Source organism: Orcinus orca, chromosome 1 (genome assembly GCF_937001465.1).
Source record: "Orcinus orca chromosome 1, mOrcOrc1.1, whole genome shotgun sequence".
Classification (NCBI taxonomy): Eukaryota; Metazoa; Chordata; class Mammalia; order Artiodactyla; family Delphinidae; genus Orcinus; species Orcinus orca.
Window position 1 is genome coordinate 167,768,284 of NC_064559.1, and position 17,694 is coordinate 167,785,977.

The window sequence follows — 17,694 nt, forward strand, 5'->3', positions numbered from 1 at the left end:
AGCTGGAGCCCACAGTGACTAGGGTAGCCTACAGAGGGTAGAGGCAAGAAGGTTCTGGAAGTCTAGAAAGGAAGGTTATCGTTCTGAAAAGTATTTCCTTCATGAAAAATTTCAACTGATTTCCCCTTAGATATGTAGTATTGAGCCCCATTCATAAATAAGATTTTATATAGAGGTTAAAAAAATTAAATAGTGTGTATTTTTTTCCCTTTCAGTATTTGGCCTTGCAGGACCTGATGTTGCTTTCTCAATATTCTCCTTCACGAAGACAAGAAGTTTTTAGCCTTAGCCAGCCAGGTATTGCTAAAAATAATAGACCTAATAGGAACTGAGTATGTGTGTGCAGAAAGTGTTCCACTTAAAGTTTGGTGAGCTCGATATACTTATTAAAATATCACACATCATTAAATATCACACATATTTAATAATACTTCCATTAAATGAAGTATTGATTTAAACATTGTACAACTGTTTGCATTGCTGTGGTTAGAAATTATATTTCCAGGAAAAGTATTTTTAAATTTTTATATTATTTCCTTCTGTCCTCTCATTCCCTTCACCTGAAGAAATTATGAGGTAGGCTGACAGTTTTAGAGCAGAAAAGTACAGTTTAAGAATCCCAGAAGTTTTAATGCTATAAGGGGTCTTAAAAAATCAGATGGTTTAATCCTTATGGAGGACCTAAGTCTGAGAGAGATTAAAATGGCTTAATAAAGTTAATGTCAGAGTTGGAACAAGAAATTCTGTTATTTGACTCTTAAGTGCAGAGCTCCCCCTTCCTGCCATGCAACTTTGCCTTCCTTTTTAAAAAAAGAAGTGAAAAGAAACTATCAATAGACTTGATGGTGATAGGCCCAAGGACACTCTTGGCAACTCTGAAACACTTCTTCATTGTTACTTACCGAGCTCCTCCAGACTGCAGCTGGGCCAGTAGTGCTCTGCCTTGTTCCTAGAGGGAAAGCCTTCCAGCCCAGCACCAGTGGGGACAGAACCGGGGTAGCTTTACATCTCTGTAATAAGCTCTTCATTATTTTGCCAAACTCGCCAATTCCCACATTATAAAATAAACCTATAGTTACATGTTACATGGAAATAAAATCCAGTTATATAAAAATGTAGATGATTGGAGCCACTCTCCTTTTGGTAGTATGAAAAATCCAGTGCTGATGCTGTGGAAAATTAACTGTAGCAATACTTTTCTAGCAGACTGAGGTTTACTTAAGAATTCTCTATACACTAAATGTTTTCACAAGATATTCAAGTAAACCGTACCAGGGTGGCATGTTCTCTGCCAGAGAACATATTATTAAAATGTAACTGGTCATAGAAATAGAGATGAGATTTGTGGTTACCAGAGGCAAGGGGTGGGGGCGGGGGAACTAGATGAGGGCAGTCAAAAGGTACAAACTCCCAGTTATAAGATAAGTAAGTACTAAGGATGTAATGTACAACATGATAAATATAATTAACACTGCTGTATGTTATATATGAAAATTGTTAAGAGAGTAAATTCTACGGGTTCTCATCACAGGGAAAATTTTTTTTTTCTATTTCTTTAATTTTGTATCTATAAGAGTTGATGGATGTTCACTAAACTTAGTGTGATAACCATTTCATGATGTATGTAAGTCAAATCATTATGCTGTATACTTTAAGCCTAATACAGTGCTGTATGTCAATTATATCTGAAAACTGGAAGAAAAAAAAATGTAACTGGACCATTACATAGTTCCTTACTGGTCCTGCGATACAGCGGTAAAAAACGTCCTGGGGGGCTTTCCTGGTGGCTCAGTGGTTAAGAACCTGCCTGCCAATGCAGGGGACACAGGTTCGAGCCCTGGTCCGGGAAGATCCCACATGCCATGGACAGCTAAGCCCGTGGACCACAACTACTGAGCTGGCACTCTAGAACCCGCGAGCCACAACTACTCAAGCTGCGCACCTAGAGCCCGTGCTCTGCAGCAAGAGAAGCCACTGCAACGAGAAGCGCACATACCTCAACGAAGAGTAGCCCCCGCTCACCGCAACTAGAGAAAGCCCATGTGCAGCAACAAAGACCCAACGCAGCCAAAAATAAATAAAGAAAGAAATTAAAAAAAAAATAATTTAGGAAAAAAAATGTCCTGGGGCCTATTGATGGAGTATTTTGTTTGTTTTCAGGTTAAGTGGTATTCCTCTTAAGTTGTAAATGGGAAGAAAGATTTAAGGAGGGACCTAAGTGAAGAGAGAATGATTGTTTAATGCCCAGGATGGAGAAACCAGTTTTCAGTGGACTCCTCTGCTATTCTCAAAGCACAGTCGATTTTTGCATGACAGCTATTGGAGATAAAGGTTTTAGAAAATCAAAAGATAATGAGAATTAAGGGAATTTTTAAGAGTGTGGATCACAGTAGTTAAATAATAAGATAGCAGATACATAAACACTCAGTATAAAGTATGATCACTGTCAAATAGTGTGTCACTTCTATAGATGTAATAGCAAATAAGGGCTCTTTTGCAAATGAAAATGTAAGGAAGCACAGTGGGTGAGCCACAGCAATTTAGAGGTCACTGGGGGCCATGGGGTGCCTCTCATTAGACATTTTCATTGTCTTAAGTCTTCAGTCTGTTCAGTACTGCTAGTGAAGTAACCTGGGTCTTTTTCACTCAAACTGTGCAACAATGTTTGGCTTTATTTTAGCAACCAATTTGAGAATGGTTTTTTTTAATGGTAAAATAGCAAATTTTTGCTTGTAGACTTTTAGGAAAATTATTTCATCCAAATATTTATTGAACTCCTGCTGCGTATTAGATGGCATGAGTATAAATGGTAGCTTGACTGAGAAAAGTGGGCCCTGATGCGAAGTGTAATATAGCATTTCTTGTTGATTTTTCTCCTCATTTTGAGAGGAGACCATAAGATTATCTACATTTTAAAAGCTGGTATTTGGACCTCCTAGGTGGACATCCCCACAGTTGGACAGCCATTTCAAGAGAGTGTTTGAATCTTTTAAATGATATGACTCAGAAACTTGTACTCTATCAAGAAGCTGCTGCTACAAATGGGAGAGTGATGTCTTCATCCTACCCAGTGGAACCTAAGAAATTGAATTCTCCAGGTAACTCCTAATACTACTAAGAGAGGGGAAAGCACTTACATTTTATTTCCTACGGAAGGTAACAGTAGTTAATGTAAGGATATGTATATAAGTGTGAAGTATATATTTTTAGGGAAAATTGATCCAATATATGGGATATTGTACTGAATCAAGAAAAAGGCCTGGGTACTATTGTAGATTGAAAAAATTAAGTCCAGTGTGGTGGTGGTGGTGGTAAAAAGGCTAACAAAATGTTAATCATCAAATAGAGGACTTCAGCTTACTCTAGTAGAGAGCCAGGTGAATCTTTACAGGTAATACTGGATGCTGCTGTGATTGCAGTATCCCAGAGATAAAAAGTTCCTGGGCGGTGCCCAGAGAGGAGCAACTGCAATGACTCGGTGATTTGGGGATGGGGGCATCACATTCATTGTTTTAAGATAGCTTGATGTAATGTTTGAAAGATGAAAGCTGAGAGGAAAAAGTACAGGTGGAGAAACCTATGCTATTTCACAAAACACCTTAAGTAGACAATACCTAGGAATGTAAGACTGATAAAAAGACTTAATGTTCCAGTGCCTTTTGGAGCCAGGCATTTAATGAAAATGGGCAGAACTGGCTGGGTGAGGACTGTGGTAAACTTGAGAGCACAGTCTTCATCTGAAATGGGAAGCTGCGGGTTAGCTTCAGTCCATTGTTCCCATATGGAAATTTGGACCCAGTATCTGAACTTCTGGGCTTTTTTTTTCTTTTAAAGAGAAGCCTGAAGAAGTTTTAGGGAAAATCTACCACTTTTAAACATTGGCACCTAATCTTGATATTTAAAAATATCACTATATGGGCCAAAGCAAACACATCTCTGTCTTTGACTTCATTACTCTGCTGGGGTCATAGACCAAAAACAAAGAGATTACAAAAGAAAAGTGATTTAGATAAGTTCATGAATGTCAGATTTTAGAAGATTCTAGAGTGTTTCAGATGTTCTTAGCATTCAGATTAGCATTTATTTATTCAGCAAGCATTTATTGAATGCCTACCATGTACCAAGCACTGTGCTAGAAGCCAAAGAGTTGAAGATGAAAAAACATTCTTGGAACTGACCTTTTCGTGGGAGGCACACAAATAATGACAAGACAATGTAACTGCTAAAAGGAAGTCTGTCAAAAAGGAGTCTGAATGGGTAGGATGATGTTTGATAATGAAAGGAGGAGTTTAAATTTTATCCTTTAGATGTGGCACTGTTAGAGAATTTTGAGTAGCTATAGTTACATCAAATTAGCATGTTAGAAAGATCATTGTAATTCTGAGTTGGGGGAGATCCTGGGCCAGACCAAATATGGATTATTCATTATTTTAAATTGTTGTCATATCCCATTACTCAGTCAAAATTTGCCTCTAATTTTGAGGAATAACCGCAAAACTTAAAAACCCCAATCTTAATTTGTAAATCGATTCTCCAAATATTTGTTATTGCCATTAACCCTTAAAGAGTCATGTCATGAAAATTTGGTACTTTAAATGTTTGATGTCTTACGCCAGTTTTATTAAAAAGATAGAATACTAGTATAATTTATTTGTCTTTGTGCCTTGTACTGGAGTGGCAGAAAGATGTTCTTCTATTTTTGTACAAGAGACTCTATAAATTGGTACAGTTATGAGATAACTTTTGAAGAAGCTGTTTACAGATCAGATTTGTAGGCAAATTAGTCTCCAGGGTGACTTCTGTTAACTTGAAAGAACTCTGGGGAAAATGGGATAAGGTTAGCACTCTCTCTGTACATTTTCACACTGTAGATTTGATTCAGCCAAGTAATAGTTACAGTAAGATCATGCGGTAACCCTGGGCATATTCTAATGCAATAAGGTTGTTGCCATTTGAAAAAAAAGTATAAGTTGATAGGTTCACTCAAAGCAGCTTAGAGTTAGAAAAATTGACCTTGAAGATGAAGATACCTGTTTAGAGAAAAAAAACGGGGGCTGTACCACCCTGACAGAAAAAGATGTATAAAGCTCCTTGAGTGGTCACCAAGTTGCAGTAGTAAAATATGGATGTTGAGAATGTAAACCTAAATGGAAACAATCTACTGAGCCTTTGTTAAATGAGTTAAACAAAGAATTGAGATGTGTAAAATTTGAGAACCTCCACAGTGGCCTGCTTTGATCAGGTTGTCTCTTCAGCACTGGATCTGTTCTTTTACAGAAGAAACTACTTTTCAAACCCCCAAATCTAGCCAGATGCCTCGGCCTTCAGTGCCATCATTAATTAAGACATCGCTGTTCTCCTCAAAATTGTCTACACCTGATGTTGCAAGTCCCTTGGCGACCCCATTTGGCTCTAGTGTAGTGAATCGGATGGCTGGGATTTTTGATGTAAACACGTGCTATGCATCACCTCAAAGTCCTCAGCTTACAAGAAGAGGGCCAAGATTATGGACTTCGGCTTCTGGTGAGGACTATTTATTTTCTAAAATTTGAAATGTCATAGTTGCAGAGAATCAGGCTAAGTTTTCACCTTCTTGGGTTTTTTTCTTGTAGGTCAGCAAATGACTGAATATTCTAATCCTTCTCCATCTACCTCTGTTAGTGCTGAGGGTAAGACAGTGAGACAGCCCAATGTGATTTATTCGTGGATTCAGAATAAACGTGAACAGGTAGGATGATACGGGTATGGGATCTATAGTTACATGTAACATTGAGAGAATCAAGGATCTCACTTAAGTAAGCCATTAGGAATAAATAGGACTTTGGGGATGCTTAATGTGTTAAGTTGACCCATATAAAATTGCCAGTATTTGACTGGTTTTGAGTTATAGAAATTGCAATTTCATTTGGCTTAACCTAATACAGTGCCTTTGATCTGTGAATTCTTTCATTTAAGAGATATTTATTGAGCTCTTCATCTATATAGGGTGTGGTTTTAGGTATTGGGAAAACAGCAAACAAAAGTCCCTGACCATATGTTTACATTCTAGTGAGGGGAAAGAGGTGAGCAAGCAAGTGTATTACATTTCTTTGAGTATAAAAAATACAGTTTATGCTTGAATAACTCGGGTTTGAACTGTGTGTCCACTTATATGTGGATTTTTTTTCAGTAGTAAATACTACAATACTACTCGATTGCAGTTGGTTGAATCCACTGATGTGGAACTGTGGATACAGAGGACGGATTGTAAGTTATAGGTGGATTTTCAACTGCAAGAGGGTCAGTGTCCCTAACAACCGAGTTTTTCCAAGGGTCAACTGTACTATTAATTGTAAGACTTACTTTACGTACCACTAAGAAAAAAAAGTTGCCAGTTAAACCGTGACACGCTATTGACTATAAGATGCATCCTGATATGTCATGTGCAAAATATGAAAAATATATGTCTTAAAAGGGAAGAAATTTGATGTCTTACGTGCTATGTAGAAAAATAGAGCAGGTAAAGGAGACCAGTACCTAGGGGAAGAGAGTACTATTTTATATGGCGTGATCAGGGGACATTTCATTGATAGGGTGACTCTTGATCAGAGGCCTGAAGGGAGGGCAGGGAACAGCAAAATGCAAAGGCCCTCAGGTGGGAGTAGGATTGGCTTGCGTGAGGAACGGTATGGACACTAGTGTGTCCAGAGCAGAGTGAGGGGAGAGTGGTAGGTGGGTGGTGAGATAAGACAGGTAGCAGGCACCCAGAGCTCGTCAGGCCCATTAGCCGTTGTAAAGACTGACATTTTCTCTGAATGTGATGGATAGCCACTGCATGGTTTTACCCACAAGAATGACATGATGTAACTTTACATTTTGAAAAGTGCTGCTATGTTGAGACTAGATCCTCAGAGGGCAGGAGTGGAAGCAGAGGGACAGTAGTAAAGCTGTTAAAGTAATCTAGGGGGAGATGATGGTCTCTGTGACTAGAGTGGTTTTGGTGGAGACTAAAATGTGATCAAGGTCTGGATATATTTTGAAGGTAGATGTAATAGGACTTGCTTATGGTTTGGTTGTGGTGTGAAAGAGTCAGTGTTGATTCTAAAGTTTTTGGCCTGAGGATCTGAAATAATGTAGTTGTAGTTTATTGAGTTGCAATTTACTGATGATTCTGGAAGAAGAGATTTGATAGAGGTAAGGTAGGGAAATCATGAGTTTGATTTTAGACATGTCAATTTTGAGATACTTACTAGACAACCAAGTGAAAATACTGAATAAGATATTAGACATACATCTGGAGTCTAGGGGAAAGTCCAGGTTAGAAATGAAATTTTGGAAGTTATCAGAATATAAAAGCCATGAGACTCCGTGAAAATTCTTGGGGAATATAGATATAGAAGAAGAGAGATGCAAGAACCGGGACCCTCTAATGACGAGGTCTGGGAGATGAGAAGGAATAGCAAAGGAGCACCGTTGAGGTGAGAAAGAACCAGGAAGTGTTTCAGACAGAAGTGAGTGTCAGAGATGATGCTGATAGGTAGCATGGGACTCAAACTAAGAATGAACTGTTGCGCTAGAAATGTGGAGGTCATTGCGTACTTGACAAGAGCTACTGGGTGGAGTAGAGGGGATGAACACCTGATTGGCGTGGGTTCAGGAGAGACTGGGAGAGGAATTGGAAACCACAAGAAAAGCTAGATCTTTCAAGGAGTTTTGCTATAAGGGGAACAGAGAAATGGGGTAGTAGCTGGGAGGAGTTGAGGGGTCAAAGAAGGGTTTTATTTTTTAGGATGGGAGAAATAATATCATGTTCATTGATAGAATGATCAATTAATCGAGAGGGCAGAACTGAAGGCATTTTACAAAACTTCAGGATCCCATATGGCTCTATATGCCATAAGTACTGCTATGTCATGAATTTACTTTCAAGTCAGTTGGGATATGTAGCTTTTAGCTTAATATTAAGAAAATTGTTTTCCCTGTAAATATCAACTAGTAGAAAACCACTTCATGTCTTAAGATCTTTTTTTTTTTTTTTTTGGTAGGGGAAACATGCTCTTTTTTGGTATTAAGAGGTAACGGGTAAGACAGTTGTAGAGAATTGAGAAAGGATATGGTCTTAGAAAATATCACCAGAACCACTTAGAGTTCCTTTTTTATTATGACAGGGCTTAAATTTGAGGGCTAGACATGTGTACATGGGAATGCAGTTTAGGTTAGATGGCCTATCTTGGTTATCCAGTTTATAGTACAGAGGTATTTATTTACGTAGTTTACCTTAAATACTGTTCTTTCTTTGTAAGATGTGAACTGTTTCATTTAAGTTAGTGTCAGGAAGAACCTGGAAATGTGTAATACTATATTTGAGTAGAATTGCAAAATGTGTATGTGTTAATTCTTCCCTTTTTCCAACTCAGATTAAGAATTTCTTATCAAAACGGGTGCTGATAATGTATTTTTTCAGTAAGGTAAGAATATGTAGTTATAGCATTGGGAATGGGGGGAGAGGAAACAAAATAAGAATGAAGTGGCAGGTAGGATTTGACTTCTAAATATTTAGCTTGATCCTAGCAAGCCAAACAGCTTTGCATCATGCTTCACTAAACCTCCCTTTTAACAGTAGCTGCCCTAGACACACATCTCACCTTAGTGGCTTCCTGAGGCTTGGCTCTAGTTGGCCTTCTCAGTTTCCTGGCTGCAGGCAGCTTTGTGCTGATATGTAGCCCCTTGCTGCAAAATGAGTAGATCCATGGTGATGCTTCATGGCTCATTGTCCTGCTAACATCTTTATGGCCAATTTGGTGTTCAGAAGAGAGATGACTGGGTTAGATTGCAGATGTTAAACTTGGGTTGGATAAAAGTTGTAATTCAGACCACAAACTAAATGACTTTCCAGCTTGTCTGTCAGCTGCCCCAGCTGCTGTAGGGGAGTAAATCTCAATGGTAGAAGCTAAAAATTCATTCCTGTTTTCACTGCTACAGCTGTTGTGTGTCAGTTAATCCTTTGATGAGGAAAACCTTGCCCATTTGTAGGGGAAAGAATTTTTGTTTTAATTATTTTAATCTAGCTTCTCCCTTTCTCCAGATACTGTAGTATTAACTAATAGTGCACTCAGTTAATGCCTTCAAGTGAAACTCTGCATTGGTGTACATTCCTCATTTTTATTCTTTGGGAGTCATACTCTGGTGGGGAGAGAGGACTCAGTAACTCTGATAGAATATAGATACACATAGCAAAGAATCCTTTCAAGTTCTTGAAACTGTTTTTTCACTGTGGTGGCAGGGAGGATCCACCCAACTAGCAATAAGGCTATCCATTAGAGCCCTGGTTAAACTATCAGACCCCTGAGGAAGGTGTCTCGTCTTCCACCAAGAGGAAGAGGAGTTGTCTGAAGTTTTACTTCAGAGCTTTGTTTCAGAAGGATGGGAAGAAAACTTACCCTTTTGTCTTCTGTATGCCATGCTCTTTTCACTTAAGTTCCCTCATTTAATCTAACAGCATTCCTGTGAGTTGTCTTTTTGTCCTCATTTTACAGATAAGGAAACCTGAGGCTCAGAGGGGTCAAGTAGCTAGCCTAAGGGCACATAGCCAGTAAGTGGCAGAGCAGAGGCTGAACAAGATAAGATCTCCTTTTTCCTTGGAAGTGAACGGCTGCTTTTGATTCTAATTTTGCAAGTGGATCTATTGTATGATAAGGAGTTGTAGACACTGCTACTTAATGTTGGGACGTGTAACATGCTGTTGTACTTAGTAGGCTTCATTGGGTGTATTATGAAATCCACCATTTACACGGGCCAATTATTGCTCCACACCACAATACCTTGCTGTATTAAAGACGGTTGGGGGTTTTTCTTTGCAGTGGGATTGAGGGCAGACGATTTAAGAGAGGTAATATGTATTTAGGCAATTCTTTTGTTTAAAAAAAAAAGAGCATTCTTAACACTTCTCTTAAGTGATCTCTATGCTAATCCCCTGAGGTGGGTTGAGTTGAATATATTTATTATTTATTCAACTCTTATTGTAAATGAGAAACTGAGGCCCATCGAGATTTAGAGACTTGGCAAGGGTCACACAATGAGTTGGTAGCAGAATGCTTTATTGCAGTTAAATCATACTGTGTAAGAATTTCAGGTTTTAATTCTTCAGAGGCAGCTGTGAAATATTTATTGTTATAGTCTACATAATTGATTAGATGAAATTATCATTTCAGGGGAACTTACTTAAATGTCTTTATTGTATTTGTAGCACCCAGAGGCCTCCATTCAGGCTGTTTTTTCAGATGCCCAAATGCATATTTGGGCATTAGAAGGTAAGCAATCTCAGTGAACTGCAACTATGATTTCTTTATTAGTTAAATATTGAAGTATAATCCGTGAAAGATCAGTTCTGGACTTCGATCTCAATCTTTGAATATTCAGATACATTGTTATTTCTTTGTTTTATATAGATCATTTTTCTTAGATATTTAGGTGTATTTTAATTTAGGCAGAAATTTTCCTTGTATATAAGTGGATAAACTGAGCCTGGGGTTCTTGCCTCTCTTTCTCTATTTCAAAAAAACTGCAATTAATAGATTGTTTTTTAACTGTCAACTTACGTTGACATAACATGTTTAAGCATATTTAGCTTAGGTTAAATATGAAAATCTAGTTCCTGAAGAACTATTTCTTTTCATCTTACAGATACTGCCTTCTCAATGCTTAAATGATACTTCCTCAGAGGGGCCTTTCCTGACCACCCTATGAAAAGTATCCTCACAGCTGTCACCCTTATCAGGCTTTGTTTTCTTAGCACTTATCACTATCAAACACAATATTATTTTTAAAAATTCTTTTTCCTACTAGAACGTAAGGCAGAGACTGTCATCTTATTCAAGACTATTGCAGTTGAGCACTTTTTCCATGCCTTTTCCAGTCTTTTGCCTATTTTTCTATTGTATTACTCCCTCTTTTTTTATTTAGAAGTTTTTTTATGCATTCAGAATATTAATCCTTTCCCAAATAGACGTATTGCAAGTAGATTTGCCTAATTTTGATTCGCTTTTAACTTTTTTCTTCTTTTCCACTTGAGGTCTGTCTCACTTAGTAGCAGCATCATTTACAGAAGATAGATTTGGAGTTGTCCAGACTACACTACCAGCTATTCTTAATACTTTGTTGACGCTACAAGAGGTAGGCAATATGTGGGTTGGGTGGAGTAGAGGTCCTGTCCCCTCCCCCTGCCCAGCTTTTTCAGTTTGTTTCTTACATATCACATTAAGCAACAAACATATGTTGGAAATCAAAATAATGGTACTATTCTCACCCTCAGGCACTTACAATCTAAGAGAAACTAGGAAGATAAACTTTTAATTCATTTATAAGTAATAATTGTATTGTAAGAAAGAAAGAAAGTATACTAAACCTGTAGGATATACCTCTGATATTAATCAGATTATTTAGGATATTGGAATTCTGTTCAGTGCTATAAGATTGCATCCTTACATAATTTGTTGCTACTGAAAGTGACTTGAAGTTAAATTACCCTGCAGATAAGAAGTTACCTATTGGCCAGAGGCTTAAGAAGATAGAGCTGGGGCCAGCAGATTCCTGTTTTCAGGCTGGGTGCATAGTTTTAAACTACCAGGTCTTTTTAGTCCTAGACTTAAAGGAAGAAAAATAAAACGTATGCTTCTTGTTTTCCATTAGGCTGCCTTTCCTAACTTCATGTTGGGTGATATGTTTTACACTGCCTTATAATATTAGTTGTATGTCAGATGAGGAATATAAACACTGAGGGCTAGGAGCATTTAGAGGTAGGGGCTTGTGTGTTGTATAGGTTTTCTGGAGGAGTGTTACTGAACTAGGCTTAAAGGATAATAAACTGGTGCATCTTTGGGTCTTGGGAAACAATTTAAGATATGAAGAGAAAACAGGCTTTACTGTTCCTTTCTTCAAATCTCAATTCATTTTACCTCTTAGAAAGTCTTACCCATCAAAACCAGTGATTTTTTTTTTTTTCTTCACTTTGAGTCCTCTTTGTGCCCACTTTCTCATGTATGTTATTTGAGACATGTTTATACACATGGGTAGTTTTATTATTTGGGTTCTTTTCCCAGCTGCCTTTCTCTAAAGAAAGAATTTCCTACTATTTCTCCACGACTTCTAATATTTGGCTTGTCTAACCACACAATAGGGTAACCATGATTTGGGCATCTCTTTGGTACATAGCATAGTTTTTTTTTAATCACTCTTGCTATGTAGTTTAAAATAAAACTACAGTAGAATGTTCCATAGTCTACAGAGTGATTTCTTATCATTATTTATTTTGAACCTCAGATCTATCTTGTGAAGTGAGATGGAGGTGTTTTGGCCCTGTTTTGCACATGAGAGGGGCTCGGTAGTGCAGGGACTTACCTCAGGTCTCACACACAAGTCTTGTTAGTGGCAGAGCTGGGACTTGAATGTGAGCTGATTGCAGGGCATTAGCAGTGTAGTAGACCCCAGGGAAAGCTGCAGATCCACATCCTGTATTCTCTCTGAACTTGTCTATCATCTTCTCCTGGGCTTTTATTTTTACATAAGGTTCTCTTTAGAGAGAATGGCTCTACCCTTAGAACCATGGCTTTCAAACTTTTTAGACCATGATCTAGTACATTTACATTAGACTCAGAATATAGAGGTGTGTGGGTGTCACAAGAAACAAAAGATTCTTAGAAGAGTGCTTACCTTTTATTATGTGCTCTGCATTCTAATGCTTTCCATTCTATTTCATTAAAAAAAAAATGGTGGTTGAAACGGAATTGATTTCACAAGGATCACACTGCCCTCAAGGTATTCTGCACCAAAGTTACTTTCTTTTCCCTCCCCACCATCAGAATTCCTAATTCTTCATAGTTGGCTATGGGTAGGTATGACAAGGAAAGCAATTTGTTTATTTGGTTATAGTCATTCCTACCTTTGATTGATTGGGAAGATAAGAATTATAGATTTGTCGAAGGGTCAGGCCCTATTTACTTTGAAACAGAGGAGTTGAATGGAGGATACTGTTGAGGGGCAGAGTAGAAAGAGGCAGAGGCATGTTTTTGAGAGTTGAGAAGAGGTAAATGGAACAAAGAACAGGACCAGTGATTTGATACTTTGCTTCTGAGTATAAAAACCCTTCCTACTGTGAGGCTTCTGGCATCTGTTCTCCCCTAGGCCACATCACAGTTGGCCTTTTGGTCATGCTCTGCAGGCATCAGATTTTGCAAACTGCCTTGCAGTCTTTCCCACCCCATATCCTGAGGTTGACTGTAGTGAGTGATTCAGTGTCCACGTGGATATTTGTCCCACACCTTGACCTCCTCGCCAGTCTTTTACATACCCATCAGTGTCAGCCTTTGACCATCATCCAGGCCTCATCATCCCCTGAATTCTCCACCTCCAAAGCTTAAAATTCCAGGATTCTACCCTCTAAGTCAGAGTCCTTAAATGTTTTTGTGCCAAAGGTCCCTTTAACAGTCTGATGAAGCCCATGGACTTTTTCTCAGAATAATGTTCTTAAATACATAAAATAAAGTCCTTAGGATTAGAAAGGAAATCAATTATATTAGAATACAATTATGAAAGTATTAAATCTGTGATACAGTAATGTGTGCTTTTTAATTAATGCATTAAATAACAAGATCTATCAGTGAGTCTACTAACCCATCACTTTGAAGTAGTGATATGATGAATGGTATTTCAGATAATCGCTATAGTAATGTGATATGAAGATATTGATGATATCTATGGTGGCAAAGTCACAGGAATTGCTAATGCTATTGTGATTTACTGTTTCATAATTGAAAGAAATGCTAATTTTTAATTAGAACTTAGTAAAGATAAACATGTAATTTTTATCCCAGAGTTCTTGCACCCTGAATTCTATCCATAGATCTGTGGGCCCATGTAAGAGGCCCCCCAAGCACAGCCTCTTATGCCCTTGCTTCTTCTGTACACTTTGTCTTTGTCAATATTTTCACTTCCTTTGTTTTTCGGCTCCCTCCTAGCTACACATATGTCTTTCCCTATCCAGCTTAGACCTTATAGTCTGTCACTTCAACCATTTTGTTACCAATTCTTTTTTTTTTTTTAACATCTTTATTAGAGTATAATTGCTTTACAATGGTATGTCAGTTTCTGCTGTATAACAAAGTGAATCAGCTATACATATACATATGTCCCCATATCTCTTCCCTCTTGCATCTCCCTCCACCCCACCCTCCCTATCCCACCCCTCTAGGGGGTCACAAAGCACCAAGCTGACCTCCCTGTGCTATGCAGCTGCTTCCCACTAGCTATCTATTTTACATTTGGTAGTGTATATATGTCCATGCCACTCTCTCACTTTGTCCCAGCTTACCCTTCCCCTCCCCATAACCTCAAGTCCATTCTCTAGTAGGTCTGTGTCTTTATTCCCATCTTGCCCCTAGGTTCTTCATGACTTTTTTTTTTTTTTAGATTCCATATATATGTGTTAGTATACGGTATTTGTTTTTCTCCTTCTGACTTACTTCACTCTGTATGACAGTCTCTAGGTCCATCCACCTCACTACAAATAACTCAGTTTCATTCCTTTATATGGCTGAGTAATATTCCATTGTATGTATATGCCACATCTTCTTTATCCATTCATCTGTTGATGGACACTTAGGTTGCTTCCATGTCTTGGCTATTGTAAATAGAGCTGCAGTGAACATTTTGGTACATGACTCTTTTTGAATTATGGTTTTCTCAGGGTATATGCCCCGTAGTGGGATTGCTGGGTCATATGGTAGTTCTATTTTTAGTTTTTTTAAGGAACCTCCATACTGTTCTCCATAGTGGCTGTATCAGTTTACATTGCCACCAACAGTGCAAGAGGGATCCCTTTTCTCCCCACCCTCTCCAGCATTTATTGTTTGTAGATTTTTTGATGATGGCCATTCTAACTGGTGTGAGATGATATCTCATTGTAGTTTTGATTTGCATTTCTCTAATGATTAATGATGTTAAGCATTCTTTCATGTGTTTGTTAGCAATCTGTATATCTTCTTTGGAGAAATGTCTATTTAGGTCTTCTGCCCATTTTTGGCTTGGTTTTTTTGATATTGAGCTGCATGAGTTGCTTGTATGTTTTGGAGATTAATCCTTTGTCAGTTGCTTCATTTGCAAATATTTTCTCCCATTCTGAGGGTTGTCTTTTCGTCTTGTTTATGGTTTCCTTTGCTGTGCAAAAGCTTCCAAGTTTCATTAGGTCCTTGTTACCTGTTCTTCAACTCCTTGTTGCCATGTCCTTCAGTTGCACCCATGTGGCAAAACTCTAAGGGATCAATCCCATATCAACCACCCACCCTTTCTCTTGCCCATCCCTCCTGCTTCAGCCTCACTTCAGCCCTTGGCATTTCTGACCTGAATTATTACTATGGCCTTTTGCTCCTCTTATTAACAGGGATCCTTCATTCTGACTTTAGTCACTATCCTGTTCTTCCTATAAGCCCTCTACTCTAATAACCACAATGGACTATTCCATTTCCCCCCCAAATATATTTTATTTTCTTAACCAGACTCTAACTCTGTATATAATGCTTCTTCTTTCCTTCTTTGCTTAGAACACATTTTTCTTTCCTCTGGCTCTGCCCTGTAATCCCCATTTCATCACTTTATTATACTGCATTTTAATTGTCTGTTTACTATTTTTTTTTTTTTTTGGCGGTACGCGGGCCTCTTACTGTTGTGGCCTCTCCCGTCGCGGAGCACAGGCTCCGGACGCACAGGCTCAGAGGCCATGGCTCACAGGTCCAGCCGCTCCGCGGCATGTGGGATCTTCCTGGACCGGGGCACGAACCCGTGTCCCCTGCATTGGCAGGCAGACTCTCAACCACTGCGCCACCAGGGAAGCCCTGTCTCTTTACTTTTATTGTCTCTAGTCAGAGCAGAGGCAGGGACCTTGTCTTAATTCTGTATTCCTAGCATCTGACCTGGTACCTGGCAAATGACAGGCACTTATTCAATGCTTGTTTGATGACTGCTGGATAGCTTCATGGTTGGTTTGGTGGGCAAAAGCTTCTGTTCTGGGGCCTGATTTGAGTGACAGTTCTGATGTAATGGGTTAATTATAATAGTCCCAAGCCCCTTCATTTTGAGAGGCAGGGGTGTCATGTGACTCATACGAGCCCTGTTACATGTTTTTGGTTTTATGTTCTGTGATGTAGGAGGGATACTTGCTCTTAATAACGAGAATAAGTTCTAAGTATCTCTTAGAATTTAAGGCAAGTTATAACATACAGGCTTCTGGATGTTACTAAGGAAAATTGTATGGAACTGTTCTGTTCTTTTGTTTTATTTTTCACTATCAATAAAAAAGCCATATCACTGTGAATCATTAAAGAGAAAATAGGAAAGGGGAAGCCTTTCATTCTTCAAATCATTCAGAGGGCAAGCCGTGGAGGGATGGATATCCTAGGACAGTTGTTCCTAATAGTGGGCCAGGCCCTCCCGGGAGATTCCAAGTATCACAACAGGTTCATGAATCCACACATATATTGCTGTCATCTGAGTAATTAATGTTTGTCTGACATATTTATAGCTATTTTTCAGAGGTTTTTACATGCTGTTTTGGTTAATTAAAATAGAAATTCACTTAAAAGCATTATTTCCTACATTAGTGGATGGAGAAAAACTACTATCCTGTGGAATTCCACTACGTATACATATATATGTGTACATGTCTACATATATATATAGTCTTTAAAAAGGGTCCTTATAAAGGTTGGGGACCAAAATGGTAGAGTGGTTTTTTTTTTTTTGCGGTACGCGGGCCTCTCACTGCTGTGGCCTCTCCCGTTGCGGAGCACAAGCTCTGGACGTGCAGGCTCAGCGGCCATGGCTCATGGGCCCAGCCGCTCTGTGGCATGTGGGATCTTCCCGGACCGGGGCACGAACCCGTGTCCCCTGCATTGGCAGGTGGACTCTCAACCACTGCGCCACCAGGGAAGCCCCTAGAGTGGTTTTTTTTGGGGGGGAAAACGGGCCTCTCCCGTTGTGGAGCACAGGCTCCGGACGCGCAGGCTCAGCAGCCGTGGCTCACAGGCCCAGCCACTACGCGGCATGTGGGATCTTCCCGGACTGGGGCACGAACCCGTGTCCCCTGCAGCAGCAGATGGACTCTCAGCCACTGCGCCACCAGGGCAGCCCCTAGAGTGGTTTTTTAATCAAAACAAATTTTTCTTAAATTGTGTTAAAATACACATAACGTAACATTTACCATTTTAACTATCTTTTAGTGTACATTTCTATGTCGTTAAGTACAGTCACATTGTTGTTTAACCATCAACCATCATCTAGCTCCAGAACTTTTTCATCTTTAAAAGTACTTTTTAAAGTTTTCAGAAAGCCTTCAAGTCTTTGAAAAGTCATTGTCACCTTGATGGTGGGATATCAGGTCTGTCTATTATATTTTTTGCCTTATCATCTGAAGGTCAAATTTTGATATACTTGGAATATTGGAGTTGACCTTTATGCTATTCACATATCCATTCATCCAATAAATGTTAATTATCAAATGGTTTACCATGTGTTATGATATAGAATGAGAAAAGGCATACATGGTACCTGCCCTCCAGGAGCTTACAGACTATACAAATAAGTAACTACAATTGTAATAAGTGCCACAGTATGCAAAAATGCAGGATGATCAGAGAACATAAAACAGGCGAGTCTAAGCTAGTCTTG

The 17,694-nt window shown here is 38.8% G+C and overlaps 1 protein-coding gene across 3 annotated transcripts in view; it reads left to right on the plus strand.

The window, feature by feature from the left end:
* Window positions 1-17,694, plus strand: part of NDC1 (NDC1 transmembrane nucleoporin) — a 47,280-nt gene that overhangs the window by 18,706 nt on the left and 10,880 nt on the right. Inside the window, exons 10-17 of one of the 3 annotated variants that reach the window (XM_033435470.2) lie at window positions 216-297; window positions 2,940-3,098; window positions 5,278-5,523; window positions 5,613-5,728; window positions 8,397-8,447; window positions 10,226-10,289; window positions 11,051-11,151; window positions 12,775-12,865. In XM_033435470.2, the coding sequence (XP_033291361.1) occupies window positions 216-297; window positions 2,940-3,098; window positions 5,278-5,523; window positions 5,613-5,728; window positions 8,397-8,447; window positions 10,226-10,289; window positions 11,051-11,151; window positions 12,775-12,855 (900 nt within the window). In that variant the 3' untranslated portion in view covers window positions 12,856-12,865. The remainder of the gene's footprint in view (window positions 1-215; window positions 298-2,939; window positions 3,099-5,277; window positions 5,524-5,612; window positions 5,729-8,396; window positions 8,448-10,225; window positions 10,290-11,050; window positions 11,152-12,774; window positions 12,866-17,694) is intronic. The other 2 variants (XM_004273828.3, XM_033435471.2) reach the window with 2 other exon arrangements.